Consider the following 25744-nt stretch of genomic DNA (forward strand, 5'->3'; position numbering starts at 1 on the left):
GCTTGGTGGATAAGTCCAAGAACATTAATTCCTTTCTTGGCCACATACACCTTCCCTTTGATGGTTACTCCTAAAACTTTAATGTCAGCCCAGACATATCCGAGTAAGTTAATCCTACTACCTTCAAATGCTACAGTAAGAATATCTGGGGGCAATAAACTTTTATCAGTCCAAAACTTGGTGTATTTATCTTGTGATATAATGGTGATACGTGCACCAGTGTCTACTAGCAACTGAACATGATCCTTTTCAATGATAACATCTACTTCAGGATCAGCAATATGTTGAGAATCTTTTTTACCACGGGAATCTTGGACTACCACAACATATTCCTGATGCATGATGTCCTCATGTGAAAGATCACCCTCATTTGAAAAATTGTCACCATTATCATTAGACTTTCGTCATTAATAACACATCGAATATTTCCTCTTACACTTCCTCTCCTGCCTCTCATGCATATTTTAGCAAAATGTCCCATTTTACCACACTGACCACACTGTTGATTGATGGCAGGACAGTTCTTAAAAGAAGAAACATGAAAAGAAGAACCACATCTATAACAAAACATTCTAGAGTCAAATTGTCTGAGTCTACCATCTCTAGAAATATTGGGTCTTCTGAAATTACCACGTGGTGGTACAAAAGGAATTTTAGTTGTTGGATTACTAGAAACAGCACCAGAGACTGTGGTATTAGATATGGCTGTTTCCAGTTGTTTTACATGATCCATGGAGGTTTCTATGCTTTTAGCTATATCGACTGCTTTATCTAACGTAGGATCTTTGCACGTAAGTAACTTCTTTTGAATTTATTTGCAATAACATTGTGCAACTAGTTGATCTCTAATGAGTTGTGATGTGAAATTGTCAAATTCGCAATTTGCGGCTAACATTTTTACAGCAGTTATAAAAGTATCGATATTTTCATCACTTTTTTGTGTCCTTGTGAAAAACTTATATCTATGTACAACCAAATTCTTTGTTTTAGTAAAATATTTTTCTAGTTTTGCTTTGGCTATTTCAAAGTCATCAGGATCTTGACCTTCAGGTGGATCATATGGAGGTAAATGGTCAAAAAAATTTTGACCTTCGACCCCCAAATGGTAATACATAAGGTTCTTCTTTCTTTCTGGTCTATATCTTTGGCCATCAATAGCACCTAAGTAGGCCATGAAAGATCTAATCCATAATTTCCATTCTAATGGTGGATCACCAGGGACTTGTAAAAATGGTGCAGGTGGAGTGACAGTTTGCATTTTGTGATAGAAAGAGATTTATGTACTATTAGTATGTAGGTAAAAAATTTTTTTTTTTTTAGAAAAATAAATGAAACGCAGTTGTAATATAGTTCCTTGCAAATAACATGCGCTGTTAGAGAGGAAAAAATTTACTTTAAAACACTTTGAGCTTAATTCTTGAGAATTGCGTGCATATAATGGAAATAACTTGCTGCAAAAATTGTGTGTGTATCACAGAAGTAATACACCGCAAATTGTGTGTGTATCACAGGAGTAAGGAATTGTGAAGAAGAAAGAAGAAAAAAAATAATGTCCAGTTCTGGTTTAGTTCAAGCTTCTGTCACTAGATGGCAGTGTGAGATAGTAAATCCTGTCTTTCTCTTTGAATTTCGAGATAGCGTGTGAATTTGTTCAAATAAACGAACTCTGCATTTCAAACGCTGTGAAATGAAAAAAAATAAATGCTTGACAAACACATGTAGATGCTGTGTGTGTCAGCGCAGCGTTACAAGCATTGTCTGGTAAGATGAGTAATTTGATCTCAAGCAAAATTTCTATTCGATATGTAGACAGAGCAACCAGCATTAAAATTGATTTGGTGCATGTGGCTTTATCACAGTCAAAAACGAAGGAATAAATCAAGTATTAGATGTGTAAAATTGCTAACTCCCTTTGAATTGGTAATGTCATGTGAGGGGACGTAGGTAACAGCCCAGCGCTGGCTTCGGTTGGTATGTAGTATTATCGAAGTCAGTTGCTATGGAGACTTGAAGTCAACAAATGGTTTCTTAGAACAGTTGAAATACGTCAGTGCGTTAAGACGTGCCTGTGATTAGTTAACAATGCGCTGCTGACGGTCACGTCACTTATTCAATATATGACTACGTCATCACAATCATGAACGCAGCGTTCGGGGAAGGTTCCTTCAACTTCGTGGAACACGGTGAGAAACATGACGCATCTATTAATTTGAAATGGAAGTGTTCTTTTAATTTCGTGCGCTTATTAGACTGGGGAATCTCCTTTATGAAATATGTCCTCTGGGAGAGTTATTTTTTTTTTAATTAAAGTATTAAAGTCCACATTTGTAAAGCGCACAATCACCCGTAAGGGTCTCTAGGCGCTGGGGGCCGTCGGGAAGATTAAGCGAGCTATTGCCCAGAGTCACATGGTGCTGGGCTAACCTGCCGCCGGAGCCGGGGATCAAACCGTGGTCCCCAGATTCCAGCGTCAGTCGCCCTGGCCGCGGCGCCACACCTCTTCCCGAGCGATAAACAGATTTCTTCAGGTTGTTCCCTTGTTATTTTTTCGAATGCTATTGGTGATAGATGGGTGGGTACGGCTCTCCTGAACAAATCTTTGTTGTTAAGATTAGATGATGTACTCACGGTTTAGCGTTGTCAGTTGAGGAGTGAAAAGGTGATTGCAGGGTGAAAAAAAAACGGGTTGGATGGAAAGTTCTCCTTAGTGAATAGGAGGTGACGTAGGGTAGATCCTGTCCTCAGTGGCCAGTGAAATGATGTCGAAGGTACACAGGAAAAGTATTCTTTAGATGTAGTTTATTGTAAGGAAAGGAGGGCCGTCCCAGCAGGCAGCAGGCAGGTGGTAGTCAGAGTCCTAACCGCCTCAAAGAGAATACTACAAGAGGAACATTCTCAATGACATAATATGGTTCCATATTACACAATACATATCACCACAAGTGTGTTATGACCAGTAATTTAATCCAGTGGCTGCTAGTGGGCACCATCTGCACTAATTCATTTGGACCTGGACATTTTATATCAGTCCTTTGGATGGTGGTCTCTAGGAAAACCCAAATGTCTATATGCTGTCTAACTGATTCCAGCCCATAATCTGACAAACTGCTTGCAGGGCCGCCTACGCCTAAAGAGACACAAGTCTCTCTGTTGTCTTCTTTTTTATTTCTCTGTGACCCGGGTGGCAGTGTCAGTCTGTCAGTAAGGACACCAGGGATAGTGACACATTTTCCAAAGCATGAGGGTCTCTCAGGCTGAGAAAAGGGCAGTAAATACTCATCATGTCACGGTCAGGCAGCCAGTGGGTTTATATACACTAATGTGCAGGTTGGGCAGCCTGAGTCAAGGTTTGCTGGGCTGAATATCTCGCAGCCCTGAGGGCAGTGACATCATTAGTCCAGCAAATCCCTGTGAGGATCCTTCCCACCTTTTTGAGAGGGTCATCACTGATAGAGGTAGGTCTAGGAACTTCAGGATCAAGTTCTGATGTGCCCAGGGCTGACGGTCTATCAATGTTTCCTCACATTATCCTTTCCTAACATATCACAGAGTGGAGGGGGACCAGCAAGTCTCACCGTTCACACCCCATTTTGTGAAGAGTTAGAGAATGCTCTCCTCTTATTAGCTGACCGATAACAAGGTTAGCCAATGAGAGGATTCTGATGGATCATCCGTTTTGTTATTCCTTCAAGCCTCTGAGCCTTCCTGAGCCATCATGCATCTCCTTCTCACCAGGCTGGTCAGACCTCCATGGCTGAAGCCCGGTTAGTGCTTTATTGAATGTTTGGGTGCATGTTTGTATTGAATGCATATGTATTTGTATGCATGTGCTGTGAATGTGTGTGTATGTGCAAATGTGTGCTTTTGAATGCATGTGTGTGATTATGTGCACATGTGTGTGCTTGTGATTAAATTGTGAATGTGAGTATGTGTACTCCTGTGTGCTTGTGAATGAATGGATGTGAGCATGTGTGTTTGTGGATGGGTGGAAGTGAGTGTCCATGTGTGTGCCCACCCCCCTACTTCTCTAAGCAACCAGCTGCCACTGCTTGAAAGCATAACTTTAACATGGAGGTTAACAGACGGGAAGAGAGCATTGACAAAGGGCTGGTGTATTTTTGTAAGCTTTTTCCCCAGTATTACCATAGGCCAGAGGTCTTCAAACTGTGGGGCGCTCTACCCCTGACCCACTCGGGGTTTGTGGCTGTATTTCCAGGGGGTGCAAATACTTCATTAAGTGTTTCTAAAAAAAGGTGATCTGGAAGCATGGCTGGGGTTATTTAGATCCTTTCCAGGCTGTCTTCATTACAAGCAGCAGTTGAAGTACATACACAAATAAATGAGAACTGTGATCCTCGCTGTGGAAGTGGGGTCAAAGACATGACAAAATACAATAAATTATTCTGTAACTAATTTGTTATTTAACCTTCAGGTAACTGCTAATAAAATAATGTTCACACCTTAAATGAGAAATTAATGCAAGCTAATCTAATCAGTGGGAAATGCTCTCTTTTACATTATGAAAGCTTATCTGGTTAATACAAACACTTCAGATATCTTTCTGTGAAGCAAAGGAGTCACAGAATGGAATCATGGTTCTTCAGTAGGGAACAAGGGCTTGTGTACTTATAGTGCTAAACGGTCCCAGCTTGTAACAAAAAGCACTTAGAAAAAGCTATTATCTTAAAACTAGGGGGCATATTAGCAAGAAGCTCGTTAAAATTATCGCCGTTTTAGTGTCAGGAAACGGCTTGATAATATGCGCTATAGAATTCCAATAGAAGCCCAGGTTAGATGTCCTGCATAGAGACTGAGACGAACTGGGGGAATTTTCTAATGACCCTGATCAGATAGAAGCAGGGGAAGATCGTGGCACTGACTTGATGAAAAAACAACAGTTGATGGACAGAATGCAGAACAATGTCATACATTCTCCCCAGTACAGAGATCTGGGCCTAAAGCCATCGTTGTTTTGCTCACCATACCATTCCAGTTTGAACCCAGCCATATGCAATTCAGTCTTGACCCTGTGCCCCATGGGAACAGTGCAGCCCAAACTGCCAAGCCAGGTCCTCCCTGGACTGGAAACAATAATCCTAGGACCGGTTTCGGGCTTTCAGCCCTCTTCAGCCAGGATAGCTTGATTCCAGTGGAATGGAGAGCACGGGACTCATGTCTGAGCATACCCGTCCCACTTGGGGTGACAAATGAAAAAACAACAGTTGATGGACAGAATGCAGAACAATGTCATACATTCTCCCCCGTACAGAGATCTGGGCCTAAATCCATCATTTTTTTGCTCACCATGCCATTCCAGTTTGAACCCAGCCATATGCAATTCAGTCTTGACCCTGTGCCTCATGGGAACAGTCCAGCCCAAACTGCCAAGCCAGGTCCTCCCTGGACTGGAAACAAGCATCCTAGGACCGGTTTCTGGCTTTCAGCCCTCTTGAGCCAGGATAGCTTGATTCCAGTGTCATGGAGAGCACGGGACTCACGTCTGAGCATACCCGTCCCACTTGGGGTGACAAATGAAAAAAACAACAGTTGATGGACAGAATGCAGAGCAATGTCATACATTCTCCGCAGTACAGAGATCTGGGCCTAAATCCATCGTTTTTTTGCTCACCATACCATTCCAGTTTGAACCCAGCCATATGCAGAAGGTTAGTTTGGAATCAATTAAGACCCCAAGATCTTTAACTTTCGTCACTGGTATCTTCCACAATCGCTTTGGCTTCAGTGATATAATATTGATGGCAGCACTCTACTCTAAAAAATTTTCCAGCACCACTTCAGGGGAGTAGAACTAGAGGAAACATGTCCTGGTGTGATTTGGATAACCCATGTGCCTTCCTCGCATCCACACACGTGGACGGCAGACTTTTTTGCAGGGCAAAGCTGAAAGACAATGAAGAGCTAATAAAGGGGCTCTTGGAACTACTAGAGATGCTACATCTGTTTACAAACATGTCAGGCAACTCAGCATGACAGTTTTTTCGTACGGATGATCAGAGTGGTGTTACACACTGAAAAGAGAAGACTCCAGAAGTTAGGCCAAGTAATAACTTCATCACTCTACGGGTATTGTTTTAACCATGAATTAATATTATTTGTGGTACATATCAGAATTGAGACTTGAGGTAAAGAAATTGTCCAGTAGGGGGCTGCAACCCTTAACTCTAGCAGCTACACTTGCAAATTTAGCCACCAGACTATTTCTTCATCCTTTGTTTACGATCATTTTACTCATTAAGGGTAGATCTATTGTATTTATATAATTTCATAACAATTTCGTGAGCTTGCCATGTTTGAATATATTTATTTCTGCAGTTTGCATCTGGCAGATTAGCAAGCACACAGAAGACTCCTTTACGTTCAGGAAAGATTGTGCTCCATAAGTTCAATTTCAGGTTTACTAGGATTGCAATCTTTGATTCTTTCATCTCCGAATCCTTTGCTCTGCCTCTTTCATCTCACCAATGGTGTCACCCCTACTTTTGTCTCAACCCTAACGCATGCTATAAGTGTACCCAATACCAATCTAGCACCGCCCCAAGGTAGCACACAGCATCATATTCCCCATCTGTCCTTGAGTAGCTCCCTTGCCCGAGCATCTCCCTACCCCACAACAAGGCAATCAATTTCAACACATCTTTGATTCTCAATCCAGATAAAACAAAAGTTTTACCATTTGTAACCATTATAGTTGGGGCTAGGATTTAGGCACGCAACGTGTGTTCCATTTTTACAAAGATTGCAAAAGTTGAGCTAAACAAGTGTTCTTTACGTCTTCTAACAACAACCTAGTCATGAGCTAGGATTAACTAAGTAAAATGTTTTCTAATTACTTATATATTTTTAGCAAGGATTCTGCATTCCATTCACTCCAATTGTTGCCCAGTTGCAAAATTGTGGTTTGTAACGTGGAATGAAGGGAAATGTATATGCACCTTCTGCCACTGTTAATCCAGAAAGAGGTATGTTGCTTACTTCCTCCACATTCTTTTAAGGTGATATCTCATGATACAGTTATTCTCTGTGTGCTCCCTATCCCCTTGATTAGTGTTTGCCAGTTGTCGTGTGTCTCCATGCATGTCTCCTATGAGTTCATGTCTTACCAAACCCTGCAAACATCAGGGGCAGCTCCTCCGTAGTGGTGGAGGACCGTCACCTCACTGAGTCAGTCAGCGGAGAATAAAATGATAATTTAACAATATTATACTTTTTTTTCCACTGACTGAGCCAGGGAGTCCAGGGCAGGGAGGGTGGGGGTCAGGCATGGCAGGTAGGAGGGGATAGTGTGCACTGTAAAGTGCTCATGTCGGTTTGGCCGACTGTCTCAGGTCAGCCGAACAGACATGCACACTTGGGTTTCTCTAACCCATCTGTGTTGCAGAGCTGGGTTGGAGAATCACAGCAGGCACTAAGGCACTGTCTGAGCGGCAAACGCGGCTGCTCAGACCAATCCTGGTGCTACTCTCATGCTATGTGAGCAGCGGCTGGATTGGGTGTGCTGGTGTCTCAGGGACTGCTGGGACACTCCGGAGTGAAGAGGTGCACCAAAGTGTTGGCTGCAGGACAGGTACGTTTATTTTTTAATTCTATCTTCCTAACCTACCCCCTCCCCAACCCCTGGAGTTTTGTGGCGGCTGCCACTGGCTAGCATGTTTGGTGGGGGGGTTGTGGGTAGTGGTGTGCATAGCTGGATTGCTGTATAAGTGACAATGTTACTATGTTTCTTGACAGGGTGGCGTGTTTTTGGTTGTTGAATGGGGCCTCCTTTGTCAAGGTGTTTATCCTCAGACACTTTGTAAGGTGACATTATCTGTAGCTTCACATGATTGCATTAGTTGTGTAGTGTTTAGTATGCCAGGCTCTACATCACCATACAGTAACTTTAATGTGCAGAGGCAACATGCATATTTCCAAATGAGTAAATGTACACTTTTGTAAATGCAAGGGCAACATGAATACTCCGCAGATTTCATAAATATCTCCATCATCATGCACACCAAGAAAATCTTGATCACTAATATTCACATCGAAGCCTCTCTAGCCCTATCTTCAGTCCTATTCAATTTGGTGGTTACCTGCACTTATTTTTTCAAGGTAAACACTGGTTATAGAACACTTATTCACTGAGCTTTGAAAGAGCTGCAATAGATATCACCCAATTCAGTGGGACTTTTGTTTACCTACTTCAGAGGCATGAGGGCTTAATTGACCTTCCTGATGTATGTTTATGTGCTTTGGCTGTTCTGCACAGTTTTCTACAGCAGGTACATTGATGCACTGAGTTACATAACCATCTATCCTACCTTACAGTGCATAGTTGGTATTCTCTGGTTTTATGCCGCACTAAGGGCCTGATTAAAAGTTTTGGCAGTGCGGTAGCAGGTGACGCCACCACCAGGCTCATGCACTGCCAAGACTTCCTGCAGGAACTGGGTGTATGACATGTGTTCCCCTGCATGTGTCCCCGTGCACATGGTCTTTTCTCACCGCCAGCGGTTGCATGGAAGAATATGCTCCATGACCAGCCACGGTTGCTAGGGGAGTACCTGCCGGGGCGGTGACGTGGGGAGGGGGTGAGGCAGGGTGGGGTTAGTAATGTATGGATAATGAAGGTTTGCAGGTAAGTAAACATTTAAATAAATCATACGAATTTCGTTGCGCTCACTGCATCCCCAAATGCAATGCAGTGTGCGCAACGAAATTTGGTTGATTTATTTAAATGTTTACTTACCTGCAAACCTCCATTATCCATACATTACTAAACCCCACCCTGCCCCACCCCCTCCCCACCACACCGCCCGGCAGGTACTCCCCTACCGACCGTGGCTGTCCATGACACCACTGGCAGTGAGAAAATTTGTAATTTGTTTGGTTGTGCTTCAGGGCGCAACCAAGCATATTTTGTCCCTCAGGCCGCCATGCCACTTTTATAACACTAGTCTTAGTACCTTAACCCTTTTCCCTGGTGGTTGCAGTGGTGCAATGGGGGTCCGACCGCCCTAATTGTAATCCCGCAGCTGGAACATTGGTGCAGCGGTTGCTTGACCGCCACCCACACACCACCATAAGTTTGGCAGTCCTCAGACCTCCAAACTCATAATCAGCCCTTACGTATCATGATATTGGGCGAATTTCATAAGTTTAGGCCTTTCATAGTCACTCTTGTACAATTGCATTCTCACACCTAACAAGTTCACAGAGCATTTGTCAGGGCCACTGGCATTATGCAATTTTGCTGGAGCAGCATTATTCGCATAATTATGGACATCATGTGTCATAAAATCCATCATCTGCTGCATATTCTGCAGGTTTTAACAAAAAACTAAATGTCTGTACCTCAAACTGATCTATAATTACTGAAAACAGGGCCACCTGTGCTGCTTGGAAGTGGAAAAGCCTTCACAAAGGTCGACTGGTCCGTTTTCTGTTGATTATTGCTGCATTTGGGAATTAAACTGGCAGTAATGAGGTGAAACCTTTGCCCAGGCCGTGTTAGTGCCAGTAAAAATTATAAAATATTAAGTAATACTAGAACAAAATGCGGTGCAATATTCTGCATTATTTGTCTTTTCATTCCACATAATTTAGTCAACCCTGCAGCATAATTTGGTCTCCCCTTCCACCTGCTGCACAATTCCGACGATTTGTGAGACATTCACACTACTGCTAGAGAGATTTATTGGTTATAGTGAGCAACTGAAAGAGTAAGTGAATTAAACAATTTATATAGTGCATACTGCAAACAAACAAATTCTTGGCTGGAGGCTTCAGAGTCGGTTGAGTTGGAACAGCAGTTGATTAATGGATTAGCTGCCAGATTCATCAAAGACCCGTTTTGCGAGTCTTTAATAGCAATTCATAAGGAATCGCTATTAAGGACTTGCAAAACGGGATTCATGTAGGAATTGCAAAAAATATTGCGATTCCTACATGTTCCTTATTTGCGATTAGCAAATTGCTAATCGCAAATATGGAATGACTCCCCATGCATTCCTATGGGTCTACAGGCCCATAGTAATGAATGGGGAGTTATTCCTTATTTGCGATTAGCAATAAGCTAATCGCAAATAAGGATGCGATTTCAAGGGTGCAGGGGTGTCCAAAGGACACCCTGTAGCACCCCTGAAATGTAATCTACATTGGTGTTGCGCACACACATGTCCAAAGGACATGTGTGTGTGTAACATGCAACTTAGAAAAATGCATTTAAATGCATTTTTCTAAGTTTTTGCTATTTACCACGAGGTCTGACCTCTCGGTAAATAGCGGCCCAAAATTGCGATTTCGCAATTTTAAAATGATTCATGAATTGCATTTAAGGAATCTCAAATAGAGATTCCTTAAATGCAATTCTTCGCAAATGTGCGAATTCTTTAATAGCAAATTTTGCATTTGGGATGATGAATCCCAAATGCAAAAATTGCACTCGCAAAAGGCAAGATTCTGAGAATCTTGCCCTTTGCGCGTGCAATTTAGCTTGATGAATCTGGCTGTATGTGCCTTTCATAAATGCCTCTGAAGGCTATGTTTTCTCGAACATATTTTATTGACTTTTACCATTCTTACAGCCAGATTCATGGAGCAAAAATCAGCTTGCAAAGGGCCAGATTCTGCGAATCTGGCCCTTTGCGAGCGCTTTTTTTGCATTTGGAATTCATCATCCCAAATGCAAAAATCGCAAATTTTGAAATTGCTAAATTGCGAGGAATTGCATTTAAGGAATCTCTCTTTGAGATTCCTTAAATGCAATTCATGAACCATTTTAGAATTGCGAATTCGCAATTTTGGCCGCTATTTACCGCGAAGTCTGACTTAGTGGTAAATAGCGAAAACTTAGAAAAATGCCCTTTAGAGCATTTTTCTACGTTGGATGTTACACACACACATGTCCTTTGGACATGTGTGTGCGCAACACCAGTGTAAATCACCATTTCAGGGGTGCTACAGGCAGACCCTCCAGCATTTCGCGATTTCGCGATTCACGAAAAAATCGCGAAATCCGCTTGCAATCGCGATGGCCGCGATATTTACCAAACCAGCCGCAAAAAAAGGTCTCCCGGCAGGTAAAAAAAAAATCAAGCATTTTTATTGGCTGTAAGCGCCTACGTCACCACGTGAACGGCGCTGTACAACCGTGAGAGCTGCCTGCTTCCTCCATCACACTATTTCTGAAAAACGAGCGAGAAAAGGAAAGTGTTCCTTCTCTGCGCTGCAGCTTGCAGGCTCGACTGCTGTCCTGCAATTGCAGTATTATTGAGTGTTAGTTTACAAATCCGCCTCATTATAAACATTCATTGCGAAGCAACCGGCACGCTTAAAAAAATAGGCGCCACACTGTAGAGTCGAGCTCTAATTTGGATTTCATCGGAGGCTCGATTGATCATTAGCTGGTTCCTCCAGGCATCCACTGCTAGACTCATCTCCCGGCCTTTCACCGCAGGTTTAAAGATAAACGGTACAGCAGAGATGTTTGTGTTCTATATATTAATATATATATTAATATTGCAATCAGTGTGTCATCTTTTAGCCTCCGCAGCAGGCCTCTCTGAGCTGTTTAATACAAACAGAAGTGCAATGGTCTTGTGGGTTTAACTCGCGCTTTGGTATTCAGGCCCATTAATATATTGAATGAATGTAAAAAAAATATGAGGATCCCAGCACGGGGACGGGCGGAAGAGCAGAGAAAGAAAAGGACTCCTCACTTCTGCTCTACCGATTTTACTACCTCAAGTATTTTGTTTGCTCACAATTGTCACTATTAACTTTACTACCTCATGTATTTTTGGCTGCTCACAATTTTGACTACCTCATGTACTTTGTTTGCTCATAATTGTCACTATTACCTTATGTAAGTAACGTATGTTTTTGTAATCTGTTCTTTTGTAATGTTTCTCATTATGTTTCATTTCTGTTCCGATTGTGAAGCGCTCTGACGCCTTCGGGTAAAGTCCGCGCTATATAAAAATGCATAAATAAAATAAATAAATACCGCTTCAGCAGCCCTCCCCCTTTCTTTTTTCGTCCCGATTATTCCCTCCGTTTGTCTAGCATCTCCTCATCTCTTCCTGAAAACCATCTCTGCACTCCTTCCGCCGAATTTTTCTTTACCAGATCCGCTTTTCATCAAGTTTTTTTGTTTACTGCTGAGGTATATGCATCTCAGAAGCCCGCTTTTTAAATTATTATTTCCAGCTTGGCAGGAACAGAAAGCGTGGCGGTGTATATCTCCTGCACACAGGACACCCCGGCTCTTCACAGGAGGCCTCGATATTAAAACTACATTCGCCAAGCAGGCCTCAGAAGCCGGAAGAGTCATTGTAGTTAAAATATATGTACTGCACTGTATCACCGCATCCCCCCCAGCAAACACCCCAGCCAGCAGGCTGTGCCAGCCCGTTCTCACCTGCAAGACAAGGGTTTCCTGAGCTGCCCCCACCCTCTTTCCTCCAGGCCCCTCACACTTCAATTCTCGGCTGCAGGGCACAGACTTTGCAGATCAGACCCTTCTCTTTACCCCAAACTCCCCAACCTGTTCTGTCACACCACTCACATACACTCAGCAGCTCACTCTCACCTGCAGAGCACTTGCTTTCCGGAACAGACCCTCTCCCTTCCCCAAACTCCCCCTTCAACCCGTGCTTTCACACCTCTCTACATTCCCACAGTAGGCATCGGGCAAAGTCTGAGTGGTTGTCACACGCCTCCCAGCTTTCCCACACATAGACCTTTGTATCCAAGCAGCTAGCACTGCACTGCACACACACTGAATTGGAAAGGAATAGAGAAAAGTTGTGAAAGAATGTTTGGGAGTTCACTAGTCTAAAAGGTTTGGGATGATTCAAGATGGGAGCGAAAGGTAGAGGTGGAAGCTTTAAAATAAATATATATTTTTTAAATAAACCATACATTCGTTTTTACAGGTATGGATACATCTAAACACATACATATATGTATACATATGTTAATACATGTATACACACCTATATATGCTATACATAGTATTGCCTTTGTATTTATATAGCTCTTGCCATAACCCTCGTCAGGCCTAAAGCACTTTCTTGGTGGCTAGAGGCAGAAACTATATATGCCTATTTCAAAGTGGAATCCTATGCTAAAACAGGTTCCATTTTAGGGCTGAAAAGGAATGATTGCGAGTAAAATAAAGTGCCGCAATAATGCCGCAAAATTTTCTATTTTGTGCCGCAAAATTTTTATTTTTGTGCCGCTAAATTTGCAAATTTGTGCCGCAATATCCTGGGGGGTCTGTACAGGGTGTCCTTTGGACATCCTGGCACCCTTAAAATCGCTTCCTTATTTGCGATTCGCAATTTGCGAATCGCAAATAAGGAAGCAGTAGAAATCGCTATAAATTTTGCGATTTCTACATGCATCCTGTTTTGCGAGTCTTTAATAGCGATTCCTTAATAATCGCTATTAAGGACTCGCAAAAGAGGAGCATGATGAATCTGGGTGTTAGTCATTTGGATCTCGCACAGATAGAGCATCATGTCCCACCAGAACATGTCAAAATATGGAAAGCGTGAGCTGTTTAATGTTGCCGCAACAAACCGATTTAGCGAATATAACTGATTAGTGTTCCACCCCTCCGCTTTAGAGCATGCTTCCGACATGTTTGTTTGCGAGTCCGGTAATAAGACAGTAGTGCTATACATTTATGCTTCGCAAATATGTAACTATAAAACGGGAACAAAAAATCCTCAAACGCCCACTTCGGAGACACAGATAGAAACCAGAATTTAAACCCTTGGTGAGGGTTGTTCATGGCAGGAAAAGCTGTGATGAACCCCAGAATTTAGGCAATGCCGGGATTAGTAGTACATTTCCCAGGGTCACTGGTCAGGGATGCATCAAGTCATATTCCCTAAATACACCTTGCTATTGTCCTGTGTCATCGCTGTCTGTGGGCTGAACGTTGCGCCCCAAATGTCTATCGCAGGGAAGGATTGCATTGTCAGCTCCCAGGCCTGGATGTTAATACTTGTTAGTTAAAGATGTGAACAAAAATGCTTTTTAATGAGGTTTTTGGCTCAATTTCTAAAGGTCTTGCGGACTCTGAACAAACATTGGTAAAGAATATCAGTATGAGTCTGACCTTGACTTCGTCTTTTCTTTGGTAATTTTGATTACATGAGAATGTATGTATATTTTTAGGTTTCACGCATAATGATGCTTGCACAAGTATGCAGATTGGTGTGTAATGGTTTATTGTACCATTTTGGCAAACAGTATTCCATCAACACGCCACGCATGTAGAAAGCAGCTTCAGGTCATTCTTCTTCTACTACTGGCTTGGGACATTGTTAAACACATCATCCCATATTAGCATTTTTATTTTATTTATTTTCTTTGAAAAGTTTATTATAGTGCTGGCTAGATCCGGAGGTATCAGAGCGCTTTACATGAGATAGGACATTGTTTCAGAACATTGTTACATAGTTACATCAGTTACAGTTAATGTTGCAGTTACCAGTATATGCTTAGGAGAAAAAAACATGAGCTTACAGCCTTACACAATAATATAAGATAATTAGCACGTAGCATATCCAAGGCACACGTCATATGGGGAATGGAAGGTAGTGGGGTAGAGGTAAACAGGGGAGAGGAAAGCAGATAGAGAGTCAGGTCGATCTGAAGGGGAAAGTACCACAGGGGGAACAAAGCAGTCAAAGAAGTCGAGAAGAGAGACAGATAAAACCGTGAAGAACCGTGACAAACAATGTCCGATGTCCGACTGGGTAGATGACGGCCGAGAGGGTGACCCAGAGCCAGACTCCGCTACAGCTGCATAGGACAGCTCCACCAGGCAGCAGCCAAGGATACTCGGGCTCTGCGGTAAGTACGAACAGTAAAAGTTTCAGCCCATGGGGTATTGTCATAGTTCCATAGAAGGCATCAGTCCCAGTGTTACTGGGAGGTGCCGTCAGCCTCGTCCTCCATCTTGGGGTGAGAGCAGGCGAGGTGCGGATGGGGAAATTACGGCCACCATTTTAGAGACAGACAGGTACAGGCAGCATCTTGGGACTGAATGCCGTGAATGGCGGGTGTAGTGCAACAGTCAGCAAACAAATGGTGCCCCTGGTGTTCCATTCGCAGTGAGCCTGTGGGTCATCTCACCAATGTGAGAGTTGTAACTCATCGTGGTAAAAACCCTTTTGTCTGACCTGTATCATTAATTCAGGGTGCCAGGGTCGCAGGGAATGTCCAGCACTAAGGTCGAGGCCCTAGTGCAGACAGTCACTGCGCAGCACTTTACACTTTTGCAAAGATCAGACAGAGATCAAGCTGGCCCAAACAAGCAAACCGTCTAGATTTGCTTGAGTCAAATTCACTGATCAAATCCCCATGTATGTGGGCGCCATTTTAAAGTCAGACAGAGCTCAGTGTTTGTACAGCAGAGGTTTTTGGTGGACCGCAAACTCCCCACAGCATACCCCTCTCATCCAGGGAGATGAGCAATGCCAATTGTACCTCAAACAATGATTTGGTAACCAGCCTGTGTCCGATCGGGTCTGATCAAAACGCCTCGTTTGTGGGCACCATTATCAGGTCAGGCAGAACAGATAAATGAAACGGAGGAGTTCCGCAGGGATTCTCCAAATAACACAGCCCCTCAATATACCTTTCTTAGTCGGGGAGGAAAACAATGCCAAACAGACATCAGATATAGCCCAGAGCTCCACGGGGTCTTTACTTGGTAAGTGATCCAGTCATTGTGTCCGCTGCTATCGAGACGCCGGCCATTTTGTTGGTGAAAGGAAAAGACACTAATAAGCTGGAAAAATGTTGACCGCGCTCATAGTTCAGTTCTGTAGATATTCTGGAACCTGGGACTGGTAGGCATGCTATCAGAGCCAGTCATTGTAGTGGGAAAGCAAGCTGAAAGGTCCACGGCGGTGGACCTGCACAATTAGGCTACCATATGTCGCACAGTCCATTTTATTCTCATGTTTTCCCAAAAGCTTTGAAGGGTCTTTTTAATTTTTGTGGAACATATGAGGAACTATTGTATATCTGTCATCAAGCATTTAATTATTTATTTCAGTCATGGGTTGTATATGCAAAGCATATTTTGTTTTGCACTGCACCAGGATCACTATACAGACCATATGTGCACTCAGAGGAGATGCCCAATGGAGATGGGAAGTTTGTTGCACTGTATTGCAAACAGTTGTCCTCAGAGGGGACTGCAAGAGTGCTTGGAAGCTGAAATTACCATATGTGCAACAGAGAACCTCACAGAAGATTTCAAAGGAGTTAAAAAGCTGCAGTTGCACTACACTACTAATAGAGATCCTCAAAGAAGAATACATAGTAGGTGGAAAACCTGTTGCACTCGAATACCAACAAAGGTCCTCAAAGAGAAAAGGTCTGAGACATATTTTAAAGTGTTACTTGTTAGTCGGTGGCACAATGAAAACTACAAGCCCATTAGTAGCATTTAATTGACAGGCCCTGTATACAGGTATTACCATATACTAAGGACTTATTAGTAAATTAAATATGCTAATCAGGCAAAAGCCAATTTTGCCATGTTTTACGGAGAGAACACAAGCACTTTAACACTGCTTAGCAGTGATAAAGACACAGAATCCTAATGCCAACAAACATTAAATTCAGAAAACAGATGAGGTGAAGGCAAAAAGTTTAGGGTGACCTTGCAAAGAGGGCCTGGTCAAACAGGGATGGAAAGCTGCAGTTGCACTGTATTACTGACTGACGCCCTCACAGAAGAATACAATGTCTTTGGAAAACTTGTTGTGCTGTATTACCAACAGAGGTCCTCACAGAAGAGTACAATGCAGAAGGAGATCACAAGCTGCAGTTGCACTATTCTACCAACAGAGGTCATCATCAGAGAATGCAATGGAAAAGGAAAGCTTGGTGCACTATACTACAGGGGTCCTCACAGAAGAGTAAAGTGGCACTACAGCTCTTCCTGGGTTTATACTTTGGAAGAGCGAGTTTTGTGAAAATCACACAACGTTGCTGTCTTGAGAAAATACATACAGCATTGCATTATACTTGTGTCTAGGGTTTTCCTCAAAAAATTGCAATAAACAACATATTAACTTCTGTAAGATCTCATTTGCCAGCCATGGAATGATTTCCACCATTGACCTTTTCCTTTCTTTTTAGGAATTAGACAGTGTACCCTAATGGAGAATGACAAATGCACAATTATTCTTGTATGAGTCTAACATCTTTGAATTTTTTATCACAATGAATACATATAACTGGAACACTAATGTGTCTGAAAAGAAGTGCAAGTGCTGAAAAGCTACTGCAGTTATCCAAATGTTACTAACAAAGCTGAGGATTTGTGTCTCCAACCCAGAAATCTACATATTCATGCTCAGGGATGAACACTTACCTGTAATCTGGGTTATCCGCAGTCCGATGTAAGGCTGACTGTTTCCGGAAACCACAATGTCATCACACTCTGAAAATTAAGTAGGCAAGTGCCCACAAGAAGCTGACACTTTCTCAGGAGGAAAAAGCCAAAGGTGTAAAAAAAAGTTTCCTTGCTAGGCTAAGCCTTCACAGGATTGTTGAAAACCTGAAATCTGGAAGCGGGCTCTAAAAATCCAGGGATCACATTTCTCACTGTGCACTCTGGTCCAGTCCACTATCTACCAGACCAGGAGCGTGTGAAGAACTCTTAGGAAAAGTATCAGCAAAAAAGGCTTCATAAGAGAGTCGTGGAAGGTAAAGTGACATCTTTCAGGATATAGGAGAACAAAGCCTAAAGGCAACAGGATTGATTTGTTTGATTATTGCAAATGGACCAAAAAATGATGAACAAAATCAGACTGGAAAGTTTTGAGAGGGCAGAAGCCTGGAAGATACCCAAACCTTTACTTGAACCTTAAAGTTTGGGACCAGTCTTCTTAATCTTTGGGATCTAGCCTTCACAGCAGTTTTAGAATCTTGTACATTTCGGGCAGTCACTTGTAGTTCAGAGTCAAGTCACATTAGGAAATCAGAAGCAGTTGAGACATGAAAGGAGTGGACAATGTAGAAGATGGAAAGGAATGAGGATGGAAACCTTGGATACAATAGAATAGAAAACCTTGGTAGCAGAGTGAACAGAGTTGTTATACGGGAACTCTGGAGGAAAATAATGAAGCCCAGTTGTTTTGAATGGAATTGCAAAAACATCTTATGTAGTGTTCAAAGGTAGACTTTACTCGTGTAATTTGCTGTAGCATAGTTCTGTGATTATTACAGCAAAATTACATGAGATTACACACAATTGAATGAGGAGCATAACCCTGCATTTAGACCTATTTTTGTAGTGCAAAAAGCCCCCTCCCATAGAACATGAACCCGAAGATGCATTCTGCACATAGAACATGTCTTTGTCCGCCATTTTGCTCCATCTAGTTTGACGCCGACCTGCTGCTTTTTACGCCGGTGAATTCTCATGTATCAGCATTTCACGCGTGCCTTTATCAGCTTTGGACCGGGCAATAGGAACCTGTTCCAGACATTATAAAGAGTCAGATCTTAAATCCTCTCCGGATTCCTAATAAGACGTTCGGCGAATCTCAGCCTACCGACGGGGTGTTTTCCCGACACTTGGGGCGGCGCCTACCGTGAACCACTCCCCGCTAACATCGCGCTAGTACAGATGCGCGATACCAAATTTTCCTACGTATGCAGTTTACTCCTTGGCCCATGAGCGCGACGACCTCTATAAAGGCCCTCTGACTGATCCGGACTCCGCAGTCAGACTTACTCGGCCATAACTCCCGTCAGGAGCTATTGACCTAAACTGTTAGATTTGTGCTGTCGTCCCCCTCCCTTCCATTTTGTGCCCTGATGAAGGTGTGGCCGAAGTCCAGGCCGAAGTCCAGGCCGAACACCGAAACTCGTGTGGGCGATTGAAGATTGTCCCGCTATTTATCTATCTAATCTCTATTCCTTCTCGAGACCTTACGGGACCTGTATTCATCTATAACAACTGGCTAACTGGCTGTGGTGTGAGAAGGATGAATGAAGAACGTATGAGTATGTGTGGTTTGATATGATTGACTGAAGGGATGTGTGGGACCTGGGTTGAATGAGTTGACTATTTATTATGTATGTACAAAAATTGTTTATATTGAATTGATACTTGTATAAAAAAAAAAATATGAAATAATTTTTCTAAAGATGTCTACCTTGATGTTATGATTAGGGCTGGTCATGTGGGCTTATGACTAATTGTGATCATTTGGGACTCTACTTGAGCCCATAGATTAATTAGATTTAGGCAGATTCTCTCCTCACTCTGTTGCTTATGATTCCCCTGCTTTTCTGCCTAATATTAGCGCTCCCAGGGGGTCCATTTGTCTATTGGTGCACCTAGAACATGGCCTTAAATGCAACTTAGCATGAACAGCAGCACCCAGCAGCCACTTGCGTTCCATTACTTTCATTTTGCGGTAGGCATTTTTGCCTAAAGTTACTCTAAAATACACAAGCATGCATAGCCACAAAATATTTGTAATTTCATGTCCCAAAATTACTTGGATTACTCCAGCATGATAAACAATGATTTGGCCAGACCTATTGGAGACTTTGGTTGACTCTCTCAGTCTCTCCATTAAACTGCAGATGCTAACCTGAGGAGTGAGCTTGAAATATACCCTGAATGTCATAACCTGGAGCCATACTTGGAGCCCCTGTCTGAGGTCATAGTGTTGTAAATTCCTTTCACACAGAATATATTAGCCAGAGATTTCCTTGATTTCATGCTGACAGATGGAAGCCTTCGGAACAAAGAAAAGTGAGCTATTTTTGAAACAAAGTCTATTATGACCATGATCAATGGGTTTCCTGCTGAAGAGGTTAAGTCCCCCAAAAAGCTGGTGAAAACTGTACCATCGATGAGGAGGGGCAGGCAAATTTTGGATAAAGCTCAAACGTTTATCCTGGACTGCTTTGGATTGTGCACACTCGGCGCAGGATTTAACATAAAGCTGTACATCCTTGTGAACAGTAGGCCACCAGAAGTAACATAGGATTAGTTCTAAGGTTGACTTAACCTCATGATGACCTGCTATTGCAGCGTTGTTACACATTTCTAGAACTTCAGTTTGAAAGATAAGTAGGGATCAACTGCTGGACAAAATATAGATTATGATAGTGGGCCAAGGGTACTTGACTCTGCAGTGCATCAAGCACTTCCAGAGAGATCAAGATATGAGAGAGATGCAAAATGGGATTCTCCAGGTTGTGTCCTTCTGGAGCTGATGTAGCACTGCTCCTATGGCAAAATTTGAAGCAACAGTAACTACAACAATCTTCCTGGGTGGATCTGGGCATCTGAGAAAAGAAGCTTGGGGAAAGCCTTCATGAGACTGACAAATCCCTTCTGGGCTTGAAAAGTCAAAGAAAAACATTTAGTTTGGTTCGCCTTCTTCAAAGTGGTGGATACATGGCTAATTATTTCAGCAAAATTCTTTTTAACTGTCTATACAGGTTAACTAGTACATGGAATATCTAGGTCTCCTTGATGTACTTAAGGGTCAGACAGTCCAAGATGGCTGAGCTCTAAAGAGGTTCCAGATAATCCACTCTCTGTGAGACTATAATCAAAATACTCCACTTCCGCTCTTTCAAACTCTCACTTCTCCGCTTCAAAGAATAAGCAGTTTTCCCTTAGATGTAGAAGGACAGGATGAACATGAAATCTATGTTCCATAAAGGAAGCACAGAAGATTGAGATACACCACAAGAAACCGGCTCAGAGAATATGCTATTAACGATTCTGTAGAAAACTACTAGAGCATTATTAAGGCCAAAGAGCATGACCAGATATTTATAGCACCAAAAAGGTTTTCAAAATGCCACCTTCCACTCATTACCCTTCTTTACCTGGAGCAGATGGTATGCTTCATGGGATTATATTATTATTTAGCACCCAGAATAGACTCAATGATGTCCTTGATGGATGTAATCAGGCAACAGTCGTTAAAGGTGGTTTTATTCAATTCACGATGATCAATGCAAAGTCTTAGCTCTTTGCACTTTTTTAAGACTAAGAAGAGAGGAAGCCCCAAAGGGATTGTTGTTGACCAGACATTCAGGCTATCTGAAGACTTTCATCTAAATATCCGATCTGAAACTGCTCCATGTGCTGGCAAAGAGTATATTCTGCCATAGTGAAATATGGCTATGGTTACACTCGGAACTGCACAATACAAAACCCGGTGAGGTGGGGGTGACACAGAAGTAGTCTTCTGAAAGATTTTTAAAAACTCATGATAAGCCATAGCAATTGACAAAGTCTGGGCTATAATGGGATGAGACTGGTCTTCAGAAGAATCTTGTACCACTGACGCCCAATAGCCCCAGTCGGAACAACAACTGTGTTTAAAAAATGAGGAGAAAAAGAGACAACCCTTGTCTCTCAATTGACATAGGGTTTATGTTATTTCCACGAGGGTATTCAAAGCATTATGGCATAGTTTGAAGATGTGATTAGATCAAAGGCAACCATCTTTTTATGAGTGCCATAAGACATTAAGTTAGGAACCTTGATGAAAGTCACTAAATCTGACATTAATGGAGATCCCTCAATGGCTTGTACTTGATTCGAGACAGATTTCTTTTAGACCAGGATTTGGAGTCTCTGGACACAGTGCAAGTCCATATACATTCCTATATACATACCTAAAGTACTGGAATCTAAAAAGGATGGAACGCAGATGAACTGCCCATGGTGTACTTGAAGAAATAAATCTGATACAACACGCAGGAACTGGACACATTGGAGCACCTATGCAAAGGCTAAATCTGGCATTTACCCTGTGGTCTGGCTCAATCAGTATAGTCTCACAGCAGGTGATTCGGGCTTGCACATTAGAGACACAAGCCTCCCTTACTTCTTTGATCTTTTTTAGCTTTTGAAAATGGGCATCTAATGGACCCAAGTTCCATTGGTTCCTTCAGCACATCAGGTTAAGAATTAGTAGGATCAGTAGCTCAGTATTTCGCTTTGTCCATCTAAATACTGAGGGAAGAGGAGTAAAAGTGAACCTCTGGTTTCTCTATTTTCGATTCTTCTTTCTTTGAGTATTTATTCAATCAGGAGAGCCTGATCCAGAAGTTCATTAAATGACGAAGCTCTGGGAATCTTTATAACCCTCTTCATACTAAGGTCATCTAAGTGCCTTCCACCCATGTAATTTTAGCATCAAGCTTATGGAATTGTGTGCAAAAGAACAATATATTTTACTTTCCCTAGGTTATACCACAGAAGGCCTCCTCTGAGAAACTTCACAGTTGGTTCACTCAAACATCTTCTTGAAGCTTGCCAAGAAATTGGATAATTGTTCAGATGAGTTTATTCGGTGACAACTAAGTGAATGGCCTAACTCAGACCTGCAGAGACCCCACTTTGGACTTGCCAAAGGAATATTGTCCAGGTCAAAAGACAAAACTAACCACCAGACCATTCAAAAACAATTTTAATCTTGATTTATCTTCAGAATACTTACAAATTGAAGGACTGATAGCAGGAACCTAGAATGAATTGCTTGGTGAAGGGAGAGGGTAATGAGAGAGCGGCCACTATCAAAATGGAGGATTTGTGCATCCTAGGGTAGTCAGGCTACACTGAACATAATTTTTCAGCCAGCCATGATGAATTCAGTGTAATCATTGACTCCCAAACAATGGCAATAGGAGGGAGCGAGGGATGCTGGTTATAGCAGGCCTCTGGTCTGCTCTGTTACGAACATATGTTCTTCAGAAATGGAAGATTACACACATTGCTTTTTGGCTTATAGATCATAGTCAGTTGTATGTGTGTGCAACCATCAATCATGAGTAAACAACTGTTTCGATTGCTCGATTGCTACCTGAGACTGGCAGCATTGCTTGGGGTCTGGAAGTCATAGTTAGCCTTGTCAGTTTCCATGCACTCTTGGAATAATTTACTTGAGATTCGATGATGCAATGAGGGTGGTAGCTCTAGCAGATCTCTGTGACATCAACAGTATGGGTACAATTTTGGGAGCATTTAAAAGCATCTAGATGCTTAACAGTAAAATAAGCAAAATAAAAAGAAAAGTATTAGCACAATAATAATAAGAGTACAATAGCATTTATTAACATTTAATTTAATTTGCTTCATATGTAGAATTGGGAATTTGTTGGCTCTTAACAACAAGAATGGCTGAGTAGGTGCTTTAAACATGGCACCCACTGTGCAAACTTTCAAGGTTGTGAAGGGAGGTGCTATGGCAGCAACTTTCTTTGTAATATGGAGATCTCCATCAAGCAGACAGCGATCTCTAAGGATGGTCAGTGGTCTTGCAGCAGGGTGTATTTTGTACTATCATATGCACCTAAAACTCTCTGTAAAATTTCCATAAACCACAACCATTTTTGAATAATTATTCTCCATTTTTTACCACTTTCCTGGTCCCTGCCACATTTACTAGAAAGTAGTATACCTATGTGTAAAGAGCTCTTGGCTGATGGGTGGCGATCTCCTCACAGGAAAGATTGGAGGGGCAGAGATATTTGGCTGAAGGTTTGGGAATAGCACTTAGTAGTGATAAGTGCAGTTTGTGAGTCAGGACCAATGAGTTCATCACAGATTTTGTAGGTACATGTTTACATTTTTGACATTTTGAGCACTTTATTTTTTGGCTAATCAGGAAGTAAATAATGGCATTTAGATTTTAAACAACACATAATTGGCCAAATAGAAATGTTGTGGTTTTTGTGACAAGCACAATATTTTGCACTTTTATAAAGCTAGTTTTAGGACACTTTTACAAGTACAGCGTTCCTCAGGTCCAACCACCACCATCACTGTGGGTCTGCCCGCAGTATTCTGAGTGTGGTGGTCAGACCACCAAGAGACCGCCGGCTCCGTTGGGATCGAGAATCCTGCTGCGCTGGTGGTCTGCAACCGGCCTCATTACGCTGGCAGTGCCAATGCTGGCACCGCCAAGCCTTTACGCATTTGCTTTCCACTGCTCATCTCCAGGCAGTGAGCCCGCCATGAAAAGAGTGGCGGAGAGGCAACTAAAGGGGTCCTTACAGGGCACACTGCCGCTTCTGGGGCTAGAGTTCATGTGGGGAGTACATGATGTGTCCCCCTGGAACTGCACCCCCATTCGACATGCCACACCATGCAGGAACGTGCTGCAGCCGCTGTCATGGCAGTGGTCTGCTGTTAAGGCTCTCCTATAAGCCTTACACACCTGCTGCTGTGAGACCACCACACAACGCCCACCCTGGATTACACCCGTAATCCGGTGGGTGGGAGCACAACAGGCTTGGCAGTCGTCCTGTTGGCATGGCGGTGGGGGCCGATAGGAGGACTGCCAAACTCATAATAAGATTTCTATGTGATTCTCTGTGTATATGAAATAACACCATAATATTGTACACGAAAGCTCACCTTGTTAACATTTTGGTTATAATGAAGCTTGCCATTTAACATTGTTTGTGTATAACAAGTTTTCTTTGTTTTTCTCTACAGAAGCAGGCGCATTTGATAATCTACCTTCCCCGTCGTCCTCAGAGGAGACAAACCAACCGTGAAGACAATACCAATGTACAGCCCCTGTCTCTGTTTTCAAACGAGAACTCTTTTTACAGAGAGATTTGAATGAATGCGATCAATATGAAGAAAATGGTTATTGTTTACATTATTCCGATATATTAAGTTCCACTGAGAAAACTTGCCTCCCTATTTTTGCTGTAATGTCATACTGTAATATTTTGCTTAAAAGATTATTTTCTTCAGGCAAGTGAAAAAAATAATAAAATAGCAGCTGCAAAATGATGACTCATTTTTCGAAGGTGGTATGATGGGTAGCTTGCAAGAAAAAGCATCAGTGGATTTTCACTTCATTCATTTCTAACAACTTTTAATGCAAAAATTATCTTTCTTCATTAATTGTGACCGTCCAAGCTATGGGTAAAAGAGCAAAAAAAGGAGTCATCGTTGGACTGGTGATTGTCATTCTTGGTCTCTACCTACTTCCAATCAAAGAAAATCGTCCTCAGCTAATAACAAATATTATTAGTGTTGCATGCTGATGACTTCAGACAAGATGAGAATAGAGTGCACTGTGTGTCAGTATGGATGTATGATGTTACAACGCAGGCTATTACAACGCCTGCCTTTACAACGCGGTTTTTACATTGCAAACCTTTACAACGCATAGCGCTTAGAGGTGCTGGATAGTGGTAAGTATAATTTTCTATTCCAACTCCAGTCCCCGTGGACACTAGGGAAGGTGTTGGATAGAAAATTAAACTTATTCCCTATCCTAGAGCGCCCCCCAGAGCAATGCGTTGTAATGGTTTGCGTTGTAATGACCGCGTTGTAATGGTAGTGCGTTGTAATAGTTTCGTTGTAAAGGTTGTTCACCGTCAGTTTATATGAAGTGCCCACCATTGCACATCTAACACTTGCAGTGGATCACTTGCAGCCGGCGGAGTGTGCAGAACATAGCATTTCCAAATCAAGCCAATAAAGCGATCACTCAGAGGTTTTAGCACTTCACTGTGTGTGACCAAGCTTGCTACCTGGATTAAAACCAACTTCTGGGGAATTGCTAAAACCTCTGTGTGATCACTTTATTGTCTTTTTTTGTAAATATATATATATATATATATATATATATATATATATATATACATATATATATATATATATATATATATATACATACATACATACATACAAACA

At 42.2% G+C, this 25744-nt stretch overlaps 1 protein-coding gene across 2 annotated transcripts in view; it reads left to right on the forward strand.

Annotated features, from left to right (window-relative positions):
* LOC144825197 (galanin peptides-like) overlaps nucleotides 1-24829 on the forward strand; it is a 263748-nt gene extending 238919 nt beyond the window's left edge. For both annotated transcript variants that reach the window (XM_078684049.1, XM_078684050.1), the window contains one exon: nucleotides 24527-24829. In XM_078684049.1, the coding sequence (XP_078540175.1) occupies nucleotides 24527-24588 (62 nt within the window). In that variant the 3' untranslated portion in view covers nucleotides 24589-24829. The remainder of the gene's footprint in view (nucleotides 1-24526) is intronic.
* Nucleotides 24830-25744: the final 915 nt, after the last annotated feature.

This window comes from Lissotriton helveticus, chromosome 3_1, assembly GCF_964261635.1.
Source record: "Lissotriton helveticus chromosome 3_1, aLisHel1.1, whole genome shotgun sequence".
NCBI lineage: Eukaryota > Metazoa > Chordata > Amphibia > Caudata > Salamandridae > Lissotriton > Lissotriton helveticus.